General features: G+C 38.9%; 1 protein-coding gene and 1 long non-coding RNA gene across 3 annotated transcripts; one reads left to right on the top strand and one right to left on the bottom strand.

Moving 5' to 3' along the window:
* Window positions 1-226: 226 nt before the first annotated feature.
* On the top strand, window positions 227-10,482 carry LOC134366447 (uncharacterized). 2 transcript variants are annotated; one of them, XR_010022321.1, is made up of 5 exons: window positions 227-1,420; window positions 3,780-3,850; window positions 5,947-6,049; window positions 6,703-6,787; window positions 8,187-10,482. It is a non-coding gene; the product is annotated as an uncharacterized LOC134366447 (long non-coding RNA). The 2 variants fall into 2 exon arrangements; XR_010022320.1 differs by having other exon boundaries at window positions 232-3,850.
* LOC134366446 (cytochrome c oxidase assembly protein COX20, mitochondrial) lies at window positions 8,124-15,262 on the bottom strand. Its single transcript, XM_063082812.1, has 4 exons — window positions 15,182-15,262; window positions 9,450-9,564; window positions 9,252-9,315; window positions 8,124-8,697 (listed from the first exon to the last, which is right to left on the bottom strand). The coding sequence occupies exons 1-4, from the start codon at window positions 15,221-15,223 to the stop codon at window positions 8,559-8,561; spliced, it is 360 nt and encodes a 119-aa protein (XP_062938882.1). The 5' UTR covers window positions 15,224-15,262; the 3' UTR covers window positions 8,124-8,558.
* Between the last annotated feature and the right edge of the window lie 1,026 nt (window positions 15,263-16,288).

Here is a 16,288-nt window from a genome sequence, read left to right as displayed (position 1 = left end):
CTTCAGTTGAGAAATTTTTGGAACAAAGGCTAATTCTGTAATTACCATAGGAATACTTAACAGTACAAGGTAGTGTCTCATGGGTTTTTGTCTTTTTAGCAATTAACTTACTGCTAGCAACCACTGGCATGAGCTGCTTTTCAGTATACGTTATTAGGATTGCGTAGATTTACCCAGAGTGAAAATTCACTTTCATGCATATCAAGGTTTAGGTGTCGTAAAGTTTTCATTTGTGCCTTTTAAAAATCTTGGATATATCTTCTAATTTAAAATTGATTATTAAGGAATTTATATTCATAATTGTAATAAGAGAATAACAGTTAAATAACACTATCCTGCCTGTATAGCCCATAGAATTTGGGGGAGGAGGGGAGAGATGGGATAGATAAAAATGTACAGAAAAATGTAGACATTTTAAGAAGCAATTTTAAGATTAGAATTAGTATTGTCTATGGAAGAAATAACCTTAGTACATAAATTCAGAAAAGGGAATGCACCAAATAGCAACAAAAGGGAGAAAAATCTAAGTGCCAAGTTCTGGCAGAATAAGATCTATCTGTGAATGAGAAACTTGGTTTAAGGCGCACCCTTCCCCATGCTTGCCCCTGTCCCCAATAGCAAGCAAAAGTCTGAACAAACAAAAGCAAATATAGTTCTGATCAAATCTTGGTTATACCCAGAGAACTATTGGTTTAAGGGATGCGTTTGCTAGGAAGTTTTGCAGGTGATACATGCTGAGTCAAAAATTGGATTGAATTGGTCAGCTACAATAGTATGAAAATAGCATTGAGGTTAATTGGAAGACTAAAACTTAGAATGCTAGAAGATAGAAATGAAGTAACAAAAATTATCACGTAATAAGTTGTCTTTGTTGCTGATAGGTTACATCATACTAAAACAGCCTTTGAAGGGCTCGGGCTCTGACCTCTTAAGTCAGTGACCAGCGTTTAGCCTTAATATCCATATAGCAGGATGAAATCCTGAAATGAAGATTAAGTCAAGTCAATTTGACATTGCAATGACAAAAGGAAGCAATATTAAATCTATAAACAAAGAAGCTCTCATCTAGAGTAGATCTTGTGTAAATAAATATAAGGAATATGAACTTAGATGCCCTGAACACTAGCAACAAGGTATTAAAGCTTCTTAAAAACAATTTTTTTTGAGGAAGTGCATAAAATTGTTCTAGGAAACATAGTTAATACTGTAAAATAAGTGTTTTATCTGGGGGTTTTATACTCACGGACAGATTGTGGGAATTGAATGACATGTTTTTCTATAAACTTGCTCATTAACAAATTGGCTTTTTATCCTAGGACCATGTCTATAATGGCTTCCATTGCACAAATAAAAGTGATAATATACAGATTTCCAGGCAGTAATGTAGACATCTTGGATATAAAGACCTGATTATAAATCTGTAAGAATATATTTGATTTTTTTTTAAAGCCAAAACTAGAATAAACTTTAGTGAGGAAGGGATAAACATCTCTTAGAGCCCAAGTCTTAATGTCTAGTATTCAATATAATAAATGGATATATCTTTAAGAAGTTTTCATAATTTTCCTCCTACACATAATTGTAAAATTCTTATTTTTAAAAAGTGGATGGAACTTCGAGAATAATTAGCTACTACCCAAATCCCCAGTATATTCATTGAGATATACCCCTGGAAAGATGAACACAACATTCTATCTAAAGCCATTTTTCCCTAAAATTCTTTCTTGAATCTGAACAGTTATTCATTGTTCACACTTCTGGAGCTCTAAGATTGAGGTGTCCAGAGTTCGTGAAAAGCTGGGCTTAAGTTTTAACATTTTAGTAATAGTTAATAAAAGCAAGGAGATTACGTTAACGCCTGGCCTGGCACTAGGTTGCAATACCTATGCACTGGGACTCATACCTAAGCATGAACTATTAAGGGACTGCTAACATTAAGTGCTTTGAGCCAGAATCTATTACTGCTTGAAATGGCTAAACAGTAATTTGAATTTATTAGTCATATAAACCACAAGTTTCTTAAAATCGTTAATTGCCTAAACTTAACTGTTCAGTTAAACTGCAGTACCCTTTGTGTCTGGAGAGTCTTTTCCCTGTAATTCTTAGCTTTGAAAAAGGTTTTTTGGGGGACCATAGCTGTGATTTCTCATCTTGTGCATTAAAACATGAAAGTGGTAGAGCTAGCTAGTTTAGTACTTGAGGTTTTAGTTACATAGGCTACTCTTGAGTCCTCCCCAGTTTTTTTCCCCTACCTAGTGCTAGTTATTACAGGTACGTGTTTGTAAGACAAAAGTACTAGGCCCAGCTAACTCATGTTGGAGTGGCCTTTGTCTTATTAACCCTTGTTACTAATCTTGATAATTAAAATAAGCCTTTGAGAATTTGGAAGTGAGCTGCAGTACTGATTGAAGGTAATGTGTTTCCCTTGAATGTGTTGGGGTAGAGAAAGATTAAAATCCAGGAGTGCCCAGGTATCTTCCAAAGCTCAAATTATGTATGTTTGTGAAATTGAAAATTAACCTACCTTTAATATGTAGTTTTTGTTATGTTTTCCTAAATGTGTTTCCTAGTTTGTCAATTTCAAATCAGGCAGAACAGCTGGACCTTGGAAAATAGGAGCTTATGTGAAAAATAGCTATTTTTTAAAAAAAAAATTAGGTTGTTGAGAATGTACTTTAACATACTAGCCAATTGATTAAAAATACAGGTGATTGAATAAGTTTAATTGCCCAAGGAACTTCATTTAGTCTCTAGGGGAATAGTAGTTTGGAAATAGATGGAAGAATTATATTCATAACGTTAACCTAAGATTATTCAGGAAATACAACATGCAGTGGGTGGGATCAATGGTGATTGTAAGCCCGGTGTTGGTAGGGTAAAAAATGTTGACAACTGATAGATCAGGACATCAGTAATCACTGCTTGGTTAGGTAAGTTATTCAGACAAGGAATTTAACCATATGTTTTATTTGTAATTTTATGATTATTGCTTAGGAATGTTTTAATTTCTTTTTCATGTCAGGAATCAGCATATAGTTGCATCTTGACAAGGAACAGGTTTTGCTTTTGAACAAGGCTGAATGTGTTGGTATGAGAAAAACTACTGTAATTGAAAAAAGATGAGGCAATGACAGTCTAGGCTAGTCTCTAATCTAGAGAGATGTCTTCTAGAACGGTTCACTTTTCGTTGCATTGTTAGTCACTGCTGTGCCAATGGCATAGTTACTCATGAGCATGTCCAGCTTGAGTAGCTATAATACTGGAAGTTATGCAGGACCACAAGCTGGAGAGCTAACATTGCATCTAATGAAAGCTGAACTGTTTTTGGCATGTTCTTTCCTGCTTCTCCTTTAAGTTCCGTTCCATGATCTTACAGGAAGGAAAATCAATTTTGTCTAGTAAAATGTTCTATACTTGGCAAACAACTTGAATCATTGCCACAAATTGGTATCAGCCAAAAAAGTTTTTTAAAAATTTAAAGGTCACTGAGAACAGAGATGGGTAGTATAGACATCTAATTTATAAGTGTGATATAAATGCTTCAAAGGTATAAAAGCATACATAGAGAAGACAAAAAAATACTTCAAGATGATTAGGCATATTTGAATAGCAACTATAACGGGGTAAGTTTTCAAGGTAGTCTTGCATCTTATTTGTATGTAGTTAAGGGAGATGGGGGAGTCATGGTCAAGTACAAGAACAAAAGTTTCCAACTTACTATTTAAAAAATCATTAAACAAAAAATTGTGCTGATTTAAATTTCATCTCCTTTTCCTTAGTCTGTCCATGTGAATGTGCTGTGTGGAAGAGTTAAAGGGCCCAACTAAATGTGTTCCAGTGATTCCAATAGGTATTCCAAATTAATTGCTGCTTGTACATTTAACAGTTGTTGTGTTAGGCTTCCAGGATCACCTTAAATAGAACTCCTATTTTAAAAAGGTGGGGAAAAGTAATTGGTAACCAGGTGAACAGATTCTCTGTAACAGAAGGCTTCCCAATTTGTCCTTTGCATATTTGGTGTTCTCTTAGCAATTGGTGGTCCTCTTGCATAAGTTTATGGGAATATATGCAAATAGATGTGAGTCCATTCAAGGTTAGATGATTTTTCTAATAGTTCAAATTCCTTATATCTAACTTTCTCCAAGATACTTGTTTTAATATTCTCCCTCTTTAAAGAGTTTAAGTTAATACTTCCTTACAGTGTTCTAATGAAAAACAGTGAGTCTAGGATAACTTTCTGTCTTGGTTTCCCAAAATCTTTGTGCATTTGTACCATAAGTACACAAATACTTATTTTTACTAGCTTATGAAAATTTGGAAAATATAGATTGAGGTCCTTTTCGATAATGAATTGAAATATATATCTTAAGTATATAAAGTCAACTAGGAAGTTAAACTTAAAAATAAGACTGGAGGGATGGGAAGGCTTGGTGTAATCTTTTGATTGTGCCAGTCCAGAGCATGTAATTTCCTGCTGCCCTGAAAGAGATTTCATAAACTTTAGAGGAAATTTATTTTTCCCACTACATACTCCAGAATAATGTCTTTCAGGTGAAATGAGAGGACTTGGGTGCTGTTTTGATTCCAAATGTAGCTAGCAGTGTTTGCTCAATGAAATAACGGCTCTACTTGCAAATAAAAAGAAGTCTAAAGGCTTTTGAAGAGCAAGCAAATTGAGGTTTCATAACCATTTCTGTTCATTTGAGAAAAAGTCCATAAAACTATAGAAAAAGAAACATTCATTTAAAAAATAAGCTTTGAGTTTAGATGGTAAGGCATGTTTTATTTCACATGACTTGTTTTTATGGTATAGTGGAAGAAACATCTCTATGGAAACTCATCCTTTAAGAAGTCAGTATATGCAGAGATTGATTACTTTGATATCCCCTAAAGGTGGGCCATGTAACAGATGGTTTATAAGATATGGACTTAATTATTCCTAGAAAAACGGTGGAACAGTTCACACCTATTACAGCGGCCAAACTTTTAAAGTGAATAATAGAAACCTCTTAAAACTAGTATTTGCCTATTAATGTATTCAGCGGTATATCTTTTGTCAAGATGAAAGTACTCATGTAAGTCATCCTTTATAGGAAAGGCAAATGCAGTGGTTGGAAAGCACTCAAAGGTATTTCAACACATATATCTGCAGTGCTCACATTACGAACTTTGAAAAATACCTTTGGAATAAAAATGTTTTGTCCCAACAGCATCCCTTTTAAGAAAAAATATAAAACATTAAAAAATGGAACCTAATGTACAAAATAAGCTGTGTAAAATACCAGTATTTGGGTGGTTAGAGGATATCTGTATATTATATGGACCTGATTTGATGACTACTGGACTATTTTAAGATGCTTCCAAAAATTATTTTATTGTAGAGGACCATTAAAGATCAGAACTATAGCGATCGTTTTAATTTTTCTACTTTCCTTGTTAAGGTCTTATGCTTACCCAAAGAATAGTGTATATATCTTAACATGACTTTTAAAGGGGGTGCCTTGATCCCCGTCACAGATTTTTATCTAGGAATAGAAGGATTCAAACCCTATTTGATCCCTAGCTCTTTGCTGAAAAGTTGCATAAACAGGAATCCTGAATTTATTATATAGACCTCCTCGCATTATATAATCGAAGCAAAGGGAAACCAGCGATGGAGTAGAGGTACGTAGACTAAAGAGATGCTTGCAAATCAAATAATGGTACTAGGGATAGTCGGTTTCTTGTTGCCAAACTCAGTATAAGACAACTCCAGAGAAAAACTCCTAGTTAATTTTAAGTTCCCTGAGGTCCTTTTATTGAAATGGAAAAACAAGTAGTCAAGGAAAAATGGAGGGGTGAGGGAAGGGGGAACTGCATAAAGCACTAGAAAGATAAAGTAGGTGTGATAGATGTGCCACAAAAGGTTTTCAAAACTACTAATGACCACAATTCTATTTTAATCAGCTATTTAGCTGGTACCTACTGCTATATCACCTAGTGTGAAATTTCGGAATTGATGGAACAATGAAGGAAGCAGCACGTAGGATACTCCGAGTGGGCCTGGAAGGTAGGTTATTCTTACAGTTTAACATTTGCTAAGTATGAGAGTTTGGATGAGAGGGAAACCTGGACTGTTAGTGAACATTTCCTAATTCTAACAATTGGCTTTTGTGCTAGACACTTCACTGGGAATGGAAAAGGTAAAGATGGATGAGGTTCTTGCCAACAAGAAACTTAGGCTCTATTTGGAGCACACACCAGTGATTGATAAAAAAGTGCCTGTTAAGGCAGATAAAAGAAAGTAGTGTGAGGACCTAAACAAAAAGGTGATTATAATTCCCAGAGGTTAGTCACTAAGCAAAAGAAAGAAAAGTTATGGAGAATAGATAGGAAAGGCATTCCAAGTGGAGTGAAAGAATTTTAGTAGAGGCATGGATTAAGGTGTAAGTGTCTTGGTGGGCCAGAGGCTTGGCAAAACTTTACACAGTTTGGACTTGAAAGCAGATTAAAAGCGGAAGTGTCAAGACTAATTTGGAGGCCTTACTGAGGGTGTTCAGTAGCAATGTGATATTTAGTTCAATAATTCATCAACACATTTGCTAACATCTTGATAGTTCAAGAAGAAAAATAGAAGTCATTGATCATGTAAACATGAAATGACATTTTAAAAGTAATACAACCAAATAAGTATGTTACTATTTTGGGTTTCGTTTTCTCCAGGTCTCCAGTTGATGCAGTCATTTCTACTGTGAAAATGAACTTGACCTTGTTTGTGGAGGCATTGGGATTTTACCAACCAAGAGAGGTAAGATGTATTCTCAGTATGCTTGTTAGAAGGGATTTTACTCGTTCCAGCTGCCCGGTTTTACATGTTACATAAGTGAGTAAACTGAAGCTGAGGCATAAGTGGCCTACGCACAGAGCTTGTTAAATATCAGGCTATTGACTATTGCTTATCAGTATCCCCACCCCGCCCTTCATGCGGTGCTGCCTCTTCAAACACGAGTGACTATCACGTATGGAATTTTTAACAATTACTTGGTCATAACCAATTTGAATAATGTAGACTGCACTCAACTTTAGTGTGTGTCAGTAAGAGTGGGCAGATCTTGCAAACTGCACATCAGTGTCCCAAAGTTCTTCCTTTGGTGGCTGCCAGGTTAGAATCAGCATGAATTTTCTCTCAAATCGTTTGACAGTGTCATTATGGTAAACCACACAGTCTCGGCACCCTAACTCTCACTGACAGCCAGGAGGTGGGAATGGGAGGGAAAAATACTCGATTAAACTGGAGCAAGCCCCACTTTTTTGAAAAAGGACGTAGAACAGAATAATTTTAAAACATCTCTTCTTTGCTCCTTGATACATTGAATAGATGAATAATGGCCATAATCCTGTCCACTGGTGCCTTTTTCCCCCCATATTTCTTTACCATTTCTTAAGCATCTGACTTGTATTGTTATATTTAACAGATTTTTGATACTTATTTTAGTGGCTTTATTTCCTTATGCCTAGGAGAGTTCTCCTGGATGAGTTAAGTGCTGAGTATTTTAGTTGGTATTGGGAACTTTTATTCTTGTTTTTTGCAGAATTTTTAAATTCAGACGAGCAAGCTGCCCCCCCCACCCAATTTTTTTAATGGCAGCTGATTGACTTTTAAGTGGTTTGTTTACATTAATGTAATAATGTAAGTGTAATTCTGCAATTCTTAGTCCATTGCACCAGTTTACCGAAGAAGTTGTGAAAATTTTTATACATACCATGTGCGTATTTAAATTCAAAACTAATTTTACTTAAAAATTAAAACACAGATATTGATATTCAATTCTGTGTTTCAATTAAAAAAAAACAAACCCCTGTATACTTCCAAAATACAGTTAAAAACAACTTTTACTTTTCTGGAAAAGGTACTAACCTTTTGACAAATGGGAGAATGGTGTTGTAATGGGTACATTAAAAAAAAAATTGCAAAGTGATTAACCTACTCATTTTAAGTCTTACAGATTGGCTTTAGTAACAAAGTATTTGCTCATCTTTAGCAGGGTACAGTAATAAGGTTGAGATTTTTGTTTTTAAGGCAAATTTAAAAATCCAACTATTGAAATCTTACCATTGAATGCAGTAGTTATTACAAGGGAACTTTTTCCAGGTACATTAAACACTAGGTTTTATATTTCAAATTTTTTATTTTTATTTTTTGGCAGCTGGCTGGTGCAGGGATGGAATCCCGGACCCTTGGTGTTAATCAGCACCGTGCTCTAACCAAGTGAGCCAACCGGTGCCAGCCCAGCACTAGGTTTTATAATTCTTCATCACACTGCCAGTAAACTCTGTCTATATTTTAAGTATGACAGGTCCACTGTATGTTAACACATAAGAATGCTATACTGGCAGTAGATACAGAGCCAGAATAAATTGTCAAGTACGGGCGGGAAAAAGACTACAATTTACACATATTTTTATTTACTTGATTAAGAGCTTTCTTAATGTACACAGAATGCTTTATCTGGTTGGTCTTAGCTTTGTTCACACTGACTTCAGGGAGTTGTATTTTGGTTTTCTACACTCAAGAATGCTCAGTTGCTGTGGTTGCCGTTGGTTGGTTTTCTTTCAGGATCAAGGTGGGTGCTTTCATATAATATCTTATTTTTAATTCCTTCTCTGGCAATTCTTTGCTGGATTCTCAGCTTTGCATAATTATACCTACAGTGGAACCTTGTAAGAAGAGAATATGAATAAATCATTAATGTAAAAGTTCCTGTTGATTATGTAATTACTGTATTTATAATCATAAAATTTTTTAAGTGCTTACAGATGACAATTCTGAGACTTGAAAATATGGATGTTCTAATTTGGAGTGCTGTTTTTGGGTGGATTGGTGCCAAAATACTTATGAACGCACTCTTGTTTATTAAGGTATGTCTACAAAAAATAAGGACTTACTTTTTAGCCATTGGTAGAACTTCGTGTATAAATGGAACCACACGGTATGTACATATAATATGTACTCTTAGGTCTGGATTATTTTGCTCAAGAAAACATATTTGAGATTCATCCGTGTTTTATATTCATTCATCAACAGTTATGAACACATTGTTAAGAGTAGCATTTTCAGATGTGATGCATAAGCAGGGAGGAAGTTTAAGTGAAAGTAGAAGGTCGAGACCTTCCTAAGTGAAACGTAGAAACCATATTAATGGAATGCTTAATGTCCTGCATTCGTCTGTTCAAGCATTCAGTGGATTTTCTTGAATACTAAGCAAACATACCAGCATCCTAAAGTCACCAAGATAAATCCTCCTACTCCAACATCACATGATCTTCTAATTCTACCTGTTAAAAATAAGCATAGCTACTATAATTAATTAGAATATGGTTACATATTATATGCTGTATAAATTATTGTTTTATACTCCATTTAGGAAGAAAATGTTTATCACACTCAAATAAAAAACACAGATACTTACTAGTTAACAAGAAATGTCCAAGGCCAGCCACAACAGATCCCAATGAACCATACAGTATCGAATCTCGTGCACAAGGAATGTTTTCGACATCTAAAATTCCTAGGAGCTTAAAGGGCTAGGATAAAATAAAAGATAACCTAGATTGAACAAGAAAATATTTTATTTCAGGGTGGCCTGGCAAAGACTACAATACAAATGCCATATTTATATATGCCACGTGACAACCTTGAGTCAGTTTAAATTCAAACCTATGAATTGTCTTTGATTGTCCTGCTTTGGTATACAACCTGAATCTTTAAATTAGAAACCTTGGAAAATTGACCAGAAAGCCCCAAACAGGATAACTTGTATCATAATTGCTAATAGACTGACTTGGAAGTATGTATTATCTTATGAGCTCTTTATTTGGCAAATTTAGCTGTCACTGAAATTAAAAAGCAGCATTAATTTGCTCCAATAACTCAAGAAGTGTAAGTGAAAAAAGTCATTTGAGCCATGTTTGCTTATAACATTAATGTAGTGCTGTTTTAAATTTCTCTTGACAACTTTTATTTTCAGTTTTTATTGGTGTCAGCTAGGTGAACATCGATGGTGGTCATAAGATAAATATTTCATGTTAAATGTGAGCAGTACGTTTATCTCTTCTAGTCTGTTTCCTTGCCTATGACATGAGGTTGTACTTAATTACACTGTTCATGGTACATGGTAACCACAGCTAAGTGTGGTGAAAAAAGTCTGGGACTCCCGAGAGCTGAATTTTTGTCTCAGTTCTGCCACTAACTTCTGTAACTTATAGGTTATTCTTATCTTTGTGGCCTCAATCTGGAAAATGAACGGGTTGAGCTACATGATTATTAAGTTCTTTCGAGTACTAAAATGACTTCTTTTTCTACAGTCTTCACTGGATTATGGACTTGGATGTCTGTCACTCTCTTAACTATTTTAGTGTGGGCAGGACGGACCATGTTTAGCAGTCAAACTTATGTTTAACTGGCATTTCTGTTAATAAAGTCTTAGAAAGCGTTTTTGGTAACACTGCTTGTGAGAGGAAGCTCCTTGCCCATTTAAAGATTTCACAGTTTTTAGAAATATTTTATAAATGGTTAGTATAGTGTGGGTGGGGCAGGACATTAAGGTGGAGGAGGATTCTCTAGGATGAGGTGATTAACTAGAAGTTGATCTGTATCATAAGGGGAAAGAGATGGGGAGGGCAGTAAAAGGCAGGTTGGAACATGAAGATACTTCTGTATTTTTGCCTCTGCTTTGGCTCAAGCACTCAAGCATCTTCTGGAAAAGACAAGCTGTGACTTGGTTCATAATAAAGCAAAAATTATATACTGTAGTATTCTATTTCATTTTTTTCTTCTTTCTGTCCTCCCCACTAGGATTGCTTCATGAACACAGCAGGTGCTCATAGTTACAGGCTTTAAAAAGTGGAATACAAATCACATACAAAGAGGTTTGGGGGGTTTAATTTAATTCTGCTTTTCTAGGCTTTTCATTTAGCAGAAAAGACTCTTTCTTACCGTATCAGCTCAAAATCCCAGGGGAATATAGGTCATGAGGGTAGCCGCCATGCTGACAGGGAATGCTCGACTCTGCACTGCAGTCTGGGACTAATGCCAATCCAACCTGTTTTGCAGGGGGTGGTGGTACTTGGTATGAGTTGTATCAGGTCTTAGATGTAAGTGTGAGAACAGCTTTCTACCACAGGGTAGAATGCTATGGTGGTTTCCACATTTGGGAAAAGGAGTGCTAAGCTGAGAGAATGCCAAGCACTGTTTGTGTGCTACACACCTCAGTCCCCATTTCCCATCCACCCAAAGCTTTTTCTGTCAAGGATTTTTCATTTGGATTCCCGTCCATGATGGATACACTACAGTCTACAGACAACATTTTCTGGAGTGCATGAGCAAACTAAACGAAAAGAACCTCTGCTCTTTACCAAGTGTGTTAGAATATACTTGCCAAATTTCTGAAATAGGGTGCTAAAATCAGCTGGGTAACTAGGTATCTTTTTGAGCTTTTTGGAAAGACTTTCTAGTTCCACCCTCAGATTCTGATTGAGATCTGGGATGTGCCACTGGAATCTATAGAAAAACTTCTCCAGGTGTTTTTTCTGATGACTCTTAACAGAAGTATAAATTTTTTTAAAAAAGTAAATTTGCCAATGGAAAAATCTCAGCTTAAAAAAAAACATCTTACATAAGTTACTCCATTTAAAATGGTACCTTCTAAAACCAAGACAGCCACGACGGTGATGCCATCCCACGATCAGCCCCACCCCCAACAAAATATCCAGTCTAAAATGTCAGTGCTGAAGTTGAGAAACCCTGGTCTAATTAAAGTTTCACAGTTTAGAGCTGGCAGGAGGTTATTAGCACCAGGCCCTCTATATGTCTTATCATTCTACTGCTTCTCTGTGAGGTTCTCTCTGAAGTTGGCTCAGGGACTTCAAGTAAACGACTAATAAATGCAAGCGAGAATGGAGTTGGAAGTCTGACCCCAACAGCCTATCTCATCTCCACTGTACCAGACTGCACTGTTAACCAAAGGGCTCAGTCTTAAGCACTTGTGCACTGGTTCCCCTTTTGTCTACACAAAGACGTCGCTTCTACAGTTATTCCTTCTTTCATTTGCGTCATTAGTTTTTTTTCTCAGTAACATACTATCAAAAAAAACCCCTCTTCTGCCCCCTCCGTCTGAGCCTCAAACTACTTTCCCGTTTTTCTGCTCCCTTTCACTACGATGTGCTTCTCCACTTAGAAACTTCCCATTCTCCCTTTAACTCACTTTAATGAGGCATTTATCCCCTGTATGCCATGGAAACACAACCATCAAGGTCTCTTAAGACATTCATTTTGCAAAATTCATCCTACTCTACATCTCAGCACACGTGGCACAAAATCATTTGTTTCTGAAACATTTTCTTGAGTTCAAATAGAGCAATGTCTCCTTTCTTTCCCAGCATTCCTGGCAGCTTTGTTGCCGTTCTCTGCAGAACTCCGAATGAAGTGCTGCCCTTCTCCCCTCCACAATATATATTTGTATATAGTATAGTCTCTTCTGAGGTGTACCAAGGCTTTCAACTAAAGGCCATTTATATGATGATGGTTCCAAACTTATAAGTTAAACTCTAATCTCACCCAAGCTTCAGTCTCATAGTCACCTGCCTGTTGAAACTTTTCATATGTCTAATAAGCACCTTGAACTTAAGTACTTTTCATCTCCAAACCTTTATTTATATGGCATCACTACTCAACCAATTTTAGGCCAAATCTTCAAAGTCATCCTTGATCCTTCTTCCGTGCACCAAATCCATGTCCAATGTGTCAACAAGTACAGAAGGATCCATCTTCAGAATACATCCTGAACCAAACCACTTCTCACCAATTTCATTGCTATTAACCAAATTGCCATCTGTCAACTGTATCTTAGATCTAGACTCTGCTCTTAAAAATGTGTATCAGATGACTATCAATCTTTCTAAACCCTCCATGTCCTTCAATTATGCTCAGTGTCAGTACTTACCGTTGCTAGGAAGGCCCTGCATGATCTGGCATCTACCCTGCGTTTGTATCCTCCTCTCCCAGGTCCTCTAGTCTAGGCATACTGGCCTTACCAAATTCTTCTAACAAGTCTAGATGGTTATTGCCACATGTCTTTCTCCTGGATCTTTGCATGGCTGGCTCAGTAAAAAATTCTTATTGTTTAATTCTCCCAGTAGAATGTGAGCTCCATAAGGACATGGATTTGGCCTGTTTTGATCAAGGCTATAGATATTATGTAAATATTTCTTGACTGGATGAATTAATGAATTCAAGATTTACCTTAATGTGAATTTACCTGTATGTAACATTTCATATTAGAAAGTTTCTTGAAAGTCAAGAATGACAGTAGAAGACAGTTTTTAAAGGCTAGTTCTGTCAAGGTGTACTAGCTTGGTAACTCCCATTTTTACCTTAGGTTTGCTGATTCTATTAAATAATCCATTTCCCTGGGTTGCATGGAATGATCACCGACGAATTCTTTTTTAAAAAAATAACTGCAAGCTTCCTTTTCTGACACTACCCTGGGCTGTTGATCAGTCATACCTTACATTTTACTATCTCTTTGATGAGCTTTGATGGTACTGTTTCCTGAGCAACTTACTTGTAGGTATTACCCCCCCCCCTCCAATCTGGCAGTGCTCAGTTTTAGGGCTTGGAGCTATCCTTCATTTCAAATATTGTTTTGATATTGATGGCCAATTAAATGAATCAGTATTGATTCAGTTTTTTTCTTTCATTGAATTTTTCGATTTCCAGTATATTAAAGCACTCTTATAACTCTTAAAGATACTTTTCTCCTGTCAAAGATGAGCAATCAGATGCAGAAGGGATAAAAGTCACATTCAAGATTCCAGTGTTCATCACAAAGCTGAATCTAGGATTTAGTGTTTGCAGTTACAGTGCACCTTAAAATATGCAAATTTTAAACAAGGGTACATTTTTAACACTAAGCATCTATTCCAAACGGTAAGTATGAGACAGTAAAAACAAAAGGCACCAAGTGTATGAATTGACAACTTCTTTTAGCGTTAAATATGAAACCAGTTTATCCAACATTAGTTCATATTAGCCACTTGATATGATGTTTTGGCCAAATTTAGATGGAAACATCCCCAGAGAAGCAAGCCAGAGCAAGTGAGCAAAATTTCCAAGCTGCGTAGAGAATATCCTAAAACAACAGATTAGGAGCCATCTAGCACACAGTCTTCAGTAAATATTTGCTCATGACCTGACATTATAGCTCTGCAGTTTACTATTTTTAATTTTTTAATTCTTGCATTATCTTTTTTCTGAACACTTATTCGCTCTGCACTGAGGATATAGATTGGGTCCCCTGCTCTTAAGGAGCCCAGGCAAAGAGGAAGACAAGATATATAAACTATTACCTTCCAATATGATAAATGCTGTAATGATAAGGCTATATCCGAGATGCCAGGAAAGATGGAGAAAAGTCTGCTTTGAGACATGAGGCCCTTCCAGAGACGAGTGAGAGAGCCTGGTTTAGCTTTACTACACCAAGAGTTTGGGTTTTATCCTTAAAAGAATCGGTGCTACGAGTGGATTTTAAGCAGAGGGATGAAACTGTCCAGTTTACAGGTAGGTAAGGGCACGCTGACGATCGTGGCAGGTGGACTGAGGAGAGGAGAGCACCACAGCTAGGCAGGCTCGTGGTTACATACAAGGCTGTATACCCCACTCGGTCGACAGACAGCTAATGGGAAAAAACCCTTTCGTCTGATCCTCCTACTCTAGACATACATTCACCGGAGTATAACCAAGTTTTCATCCTTCAGCATTTACCTAATCCCCCTATGTCAAGTGCTGTGAAGAAAACTGTCGAAGACAAGACACTTGTCCTCGGGGAGCTTTTACTTCCTCTTTACCTTTACTAGCAAATTAGGTGCAGTGCCCTTAGCAGCAAATTTTTTTTGCAAAGGATTCAGTATTGTTAGCTGACTGATAATAACCTGTAGTAAGTCATGAGAACGACTGGTCCCCGACTCCCCCCAGATTTGGTCAATCTCGTCCTAGGTGGTGGGAGGCTGGGACTAGCAAGAGTTATCATGGTTTCAAGCCCAGGGCTGGCGGAGAAGCCAGGGACACGTGCTCCGGGCTCAGGAGCTCCACACAGACCGCGTCCTTGCACGCCCGCCGCCCCGCTCAGCCCCCGCCCCCGGTTACCTTCCGCTTCCCGGGCTCCCCGGGCTCCGGCGCAGCAGCCATGGGGACGAGTCGGCAACCTCAGCCGCGCAGCAAGCCCCGGGAGCGGAAGTGCGGCCAGCCGGGCCCCGCCCCCGCCCCATCGGCCCCCGCGCGCCGCCGGCCCCGCCCCGCCCGCGCGCCGGCCGCCATCTTAGGGAGCACTCCTGCGGCTCCGCAGCGGCCTCGTCAGCCCGCGCCGCAGCGGCCCTTTCCTTTGTTTAGTCCGACGGGCTACGCTGGCTTCCCAGCCCCGCAATCCGCCAGCGGGACCGGGCGCAGGGGAGGGGAGGGCTCGTGGAATAGCCCTGCTGCCGGATTGCTGACGGGCGGGGGCGGAATCGCGTCCTGCCACAGCGGCGCTGTCCTTTTGCCCGCCCCATCCCCTCGCCCCAACCGCCATTTCCAACCGTCGCCCGCGCGCCTGCTCACGGGCACGGGCGCCGCGCACGCGCGTGCGCGCCGACGGAGAGCGCGGCGCCGGGGCTTTGTCCTGCGAGTCGGGCCCCAGCCACACCCCGCTCGGCCCAGCGGCCCGGAAGTCGCCCCGCGCTGGGCCGCGGCTCTTGTGCCCTACGTGTCCTTTGTCCTTCCGTCCCCGGGAGGAGCCCTGGGGGCCTCCGGCATCGCCATCCGGCACCGGCAGCAGTTGAGGCCGGCCGATCGCGCTCCCACGCCCGCACCACCCCCTCGCTTGTTTAGTTTCATTACTTAGTGGCTTTAAAATAGCACAGCTCGGTTCGCCTAAAGGAGATTGGGGACAAAATGGAGGAGCAGCTCGCTCACTGACTTGCGTCAGGACGTTTGTCACCCAGGGAAGGGCCGCCTGGGGTGGGGCGGGGCGCTACGGGGTCGGAGAAGAAAAATGGCTGCAGCGTGCATTTTTAAAATCTTTTCGCAGCGTGCGTTTAAAAAATCTTTTTGCAGCGTGCATTTTAAAAATCTTTTTGCAGCGTGCATTTTTGATGTTAAGTCGTGTCCCGCGTCACACTCCGCCCTGCGACTGCGACATAACGTGAAGCAGAAAGTACCGCACGTTGACGAGAGCCGTGGAGAACGCGTGCTGCTGGTCCTGTGCAGGGTCCAGCC

This window comes from Cynocephalus volans, chromosome 18 (assembly GCF_027409185.1).
Source record: "Cynocephalus volans isolate mCynVol1 chromosome 18, mCynVol1.pri, whole genome shotgun sequence".
NCBI classification, from domain to species: domain Eukaryota; kingdom Metazoa; phylum Chordata; class Mammalia; order Dermoptera; family Cynocephalidae; genus Cynocephalus; species Cynocephalus volans.
Note: the sequence above shows the minus strand (reverse complement) of the source record. Positions and strands in the feature narration are given on the sequence as shown.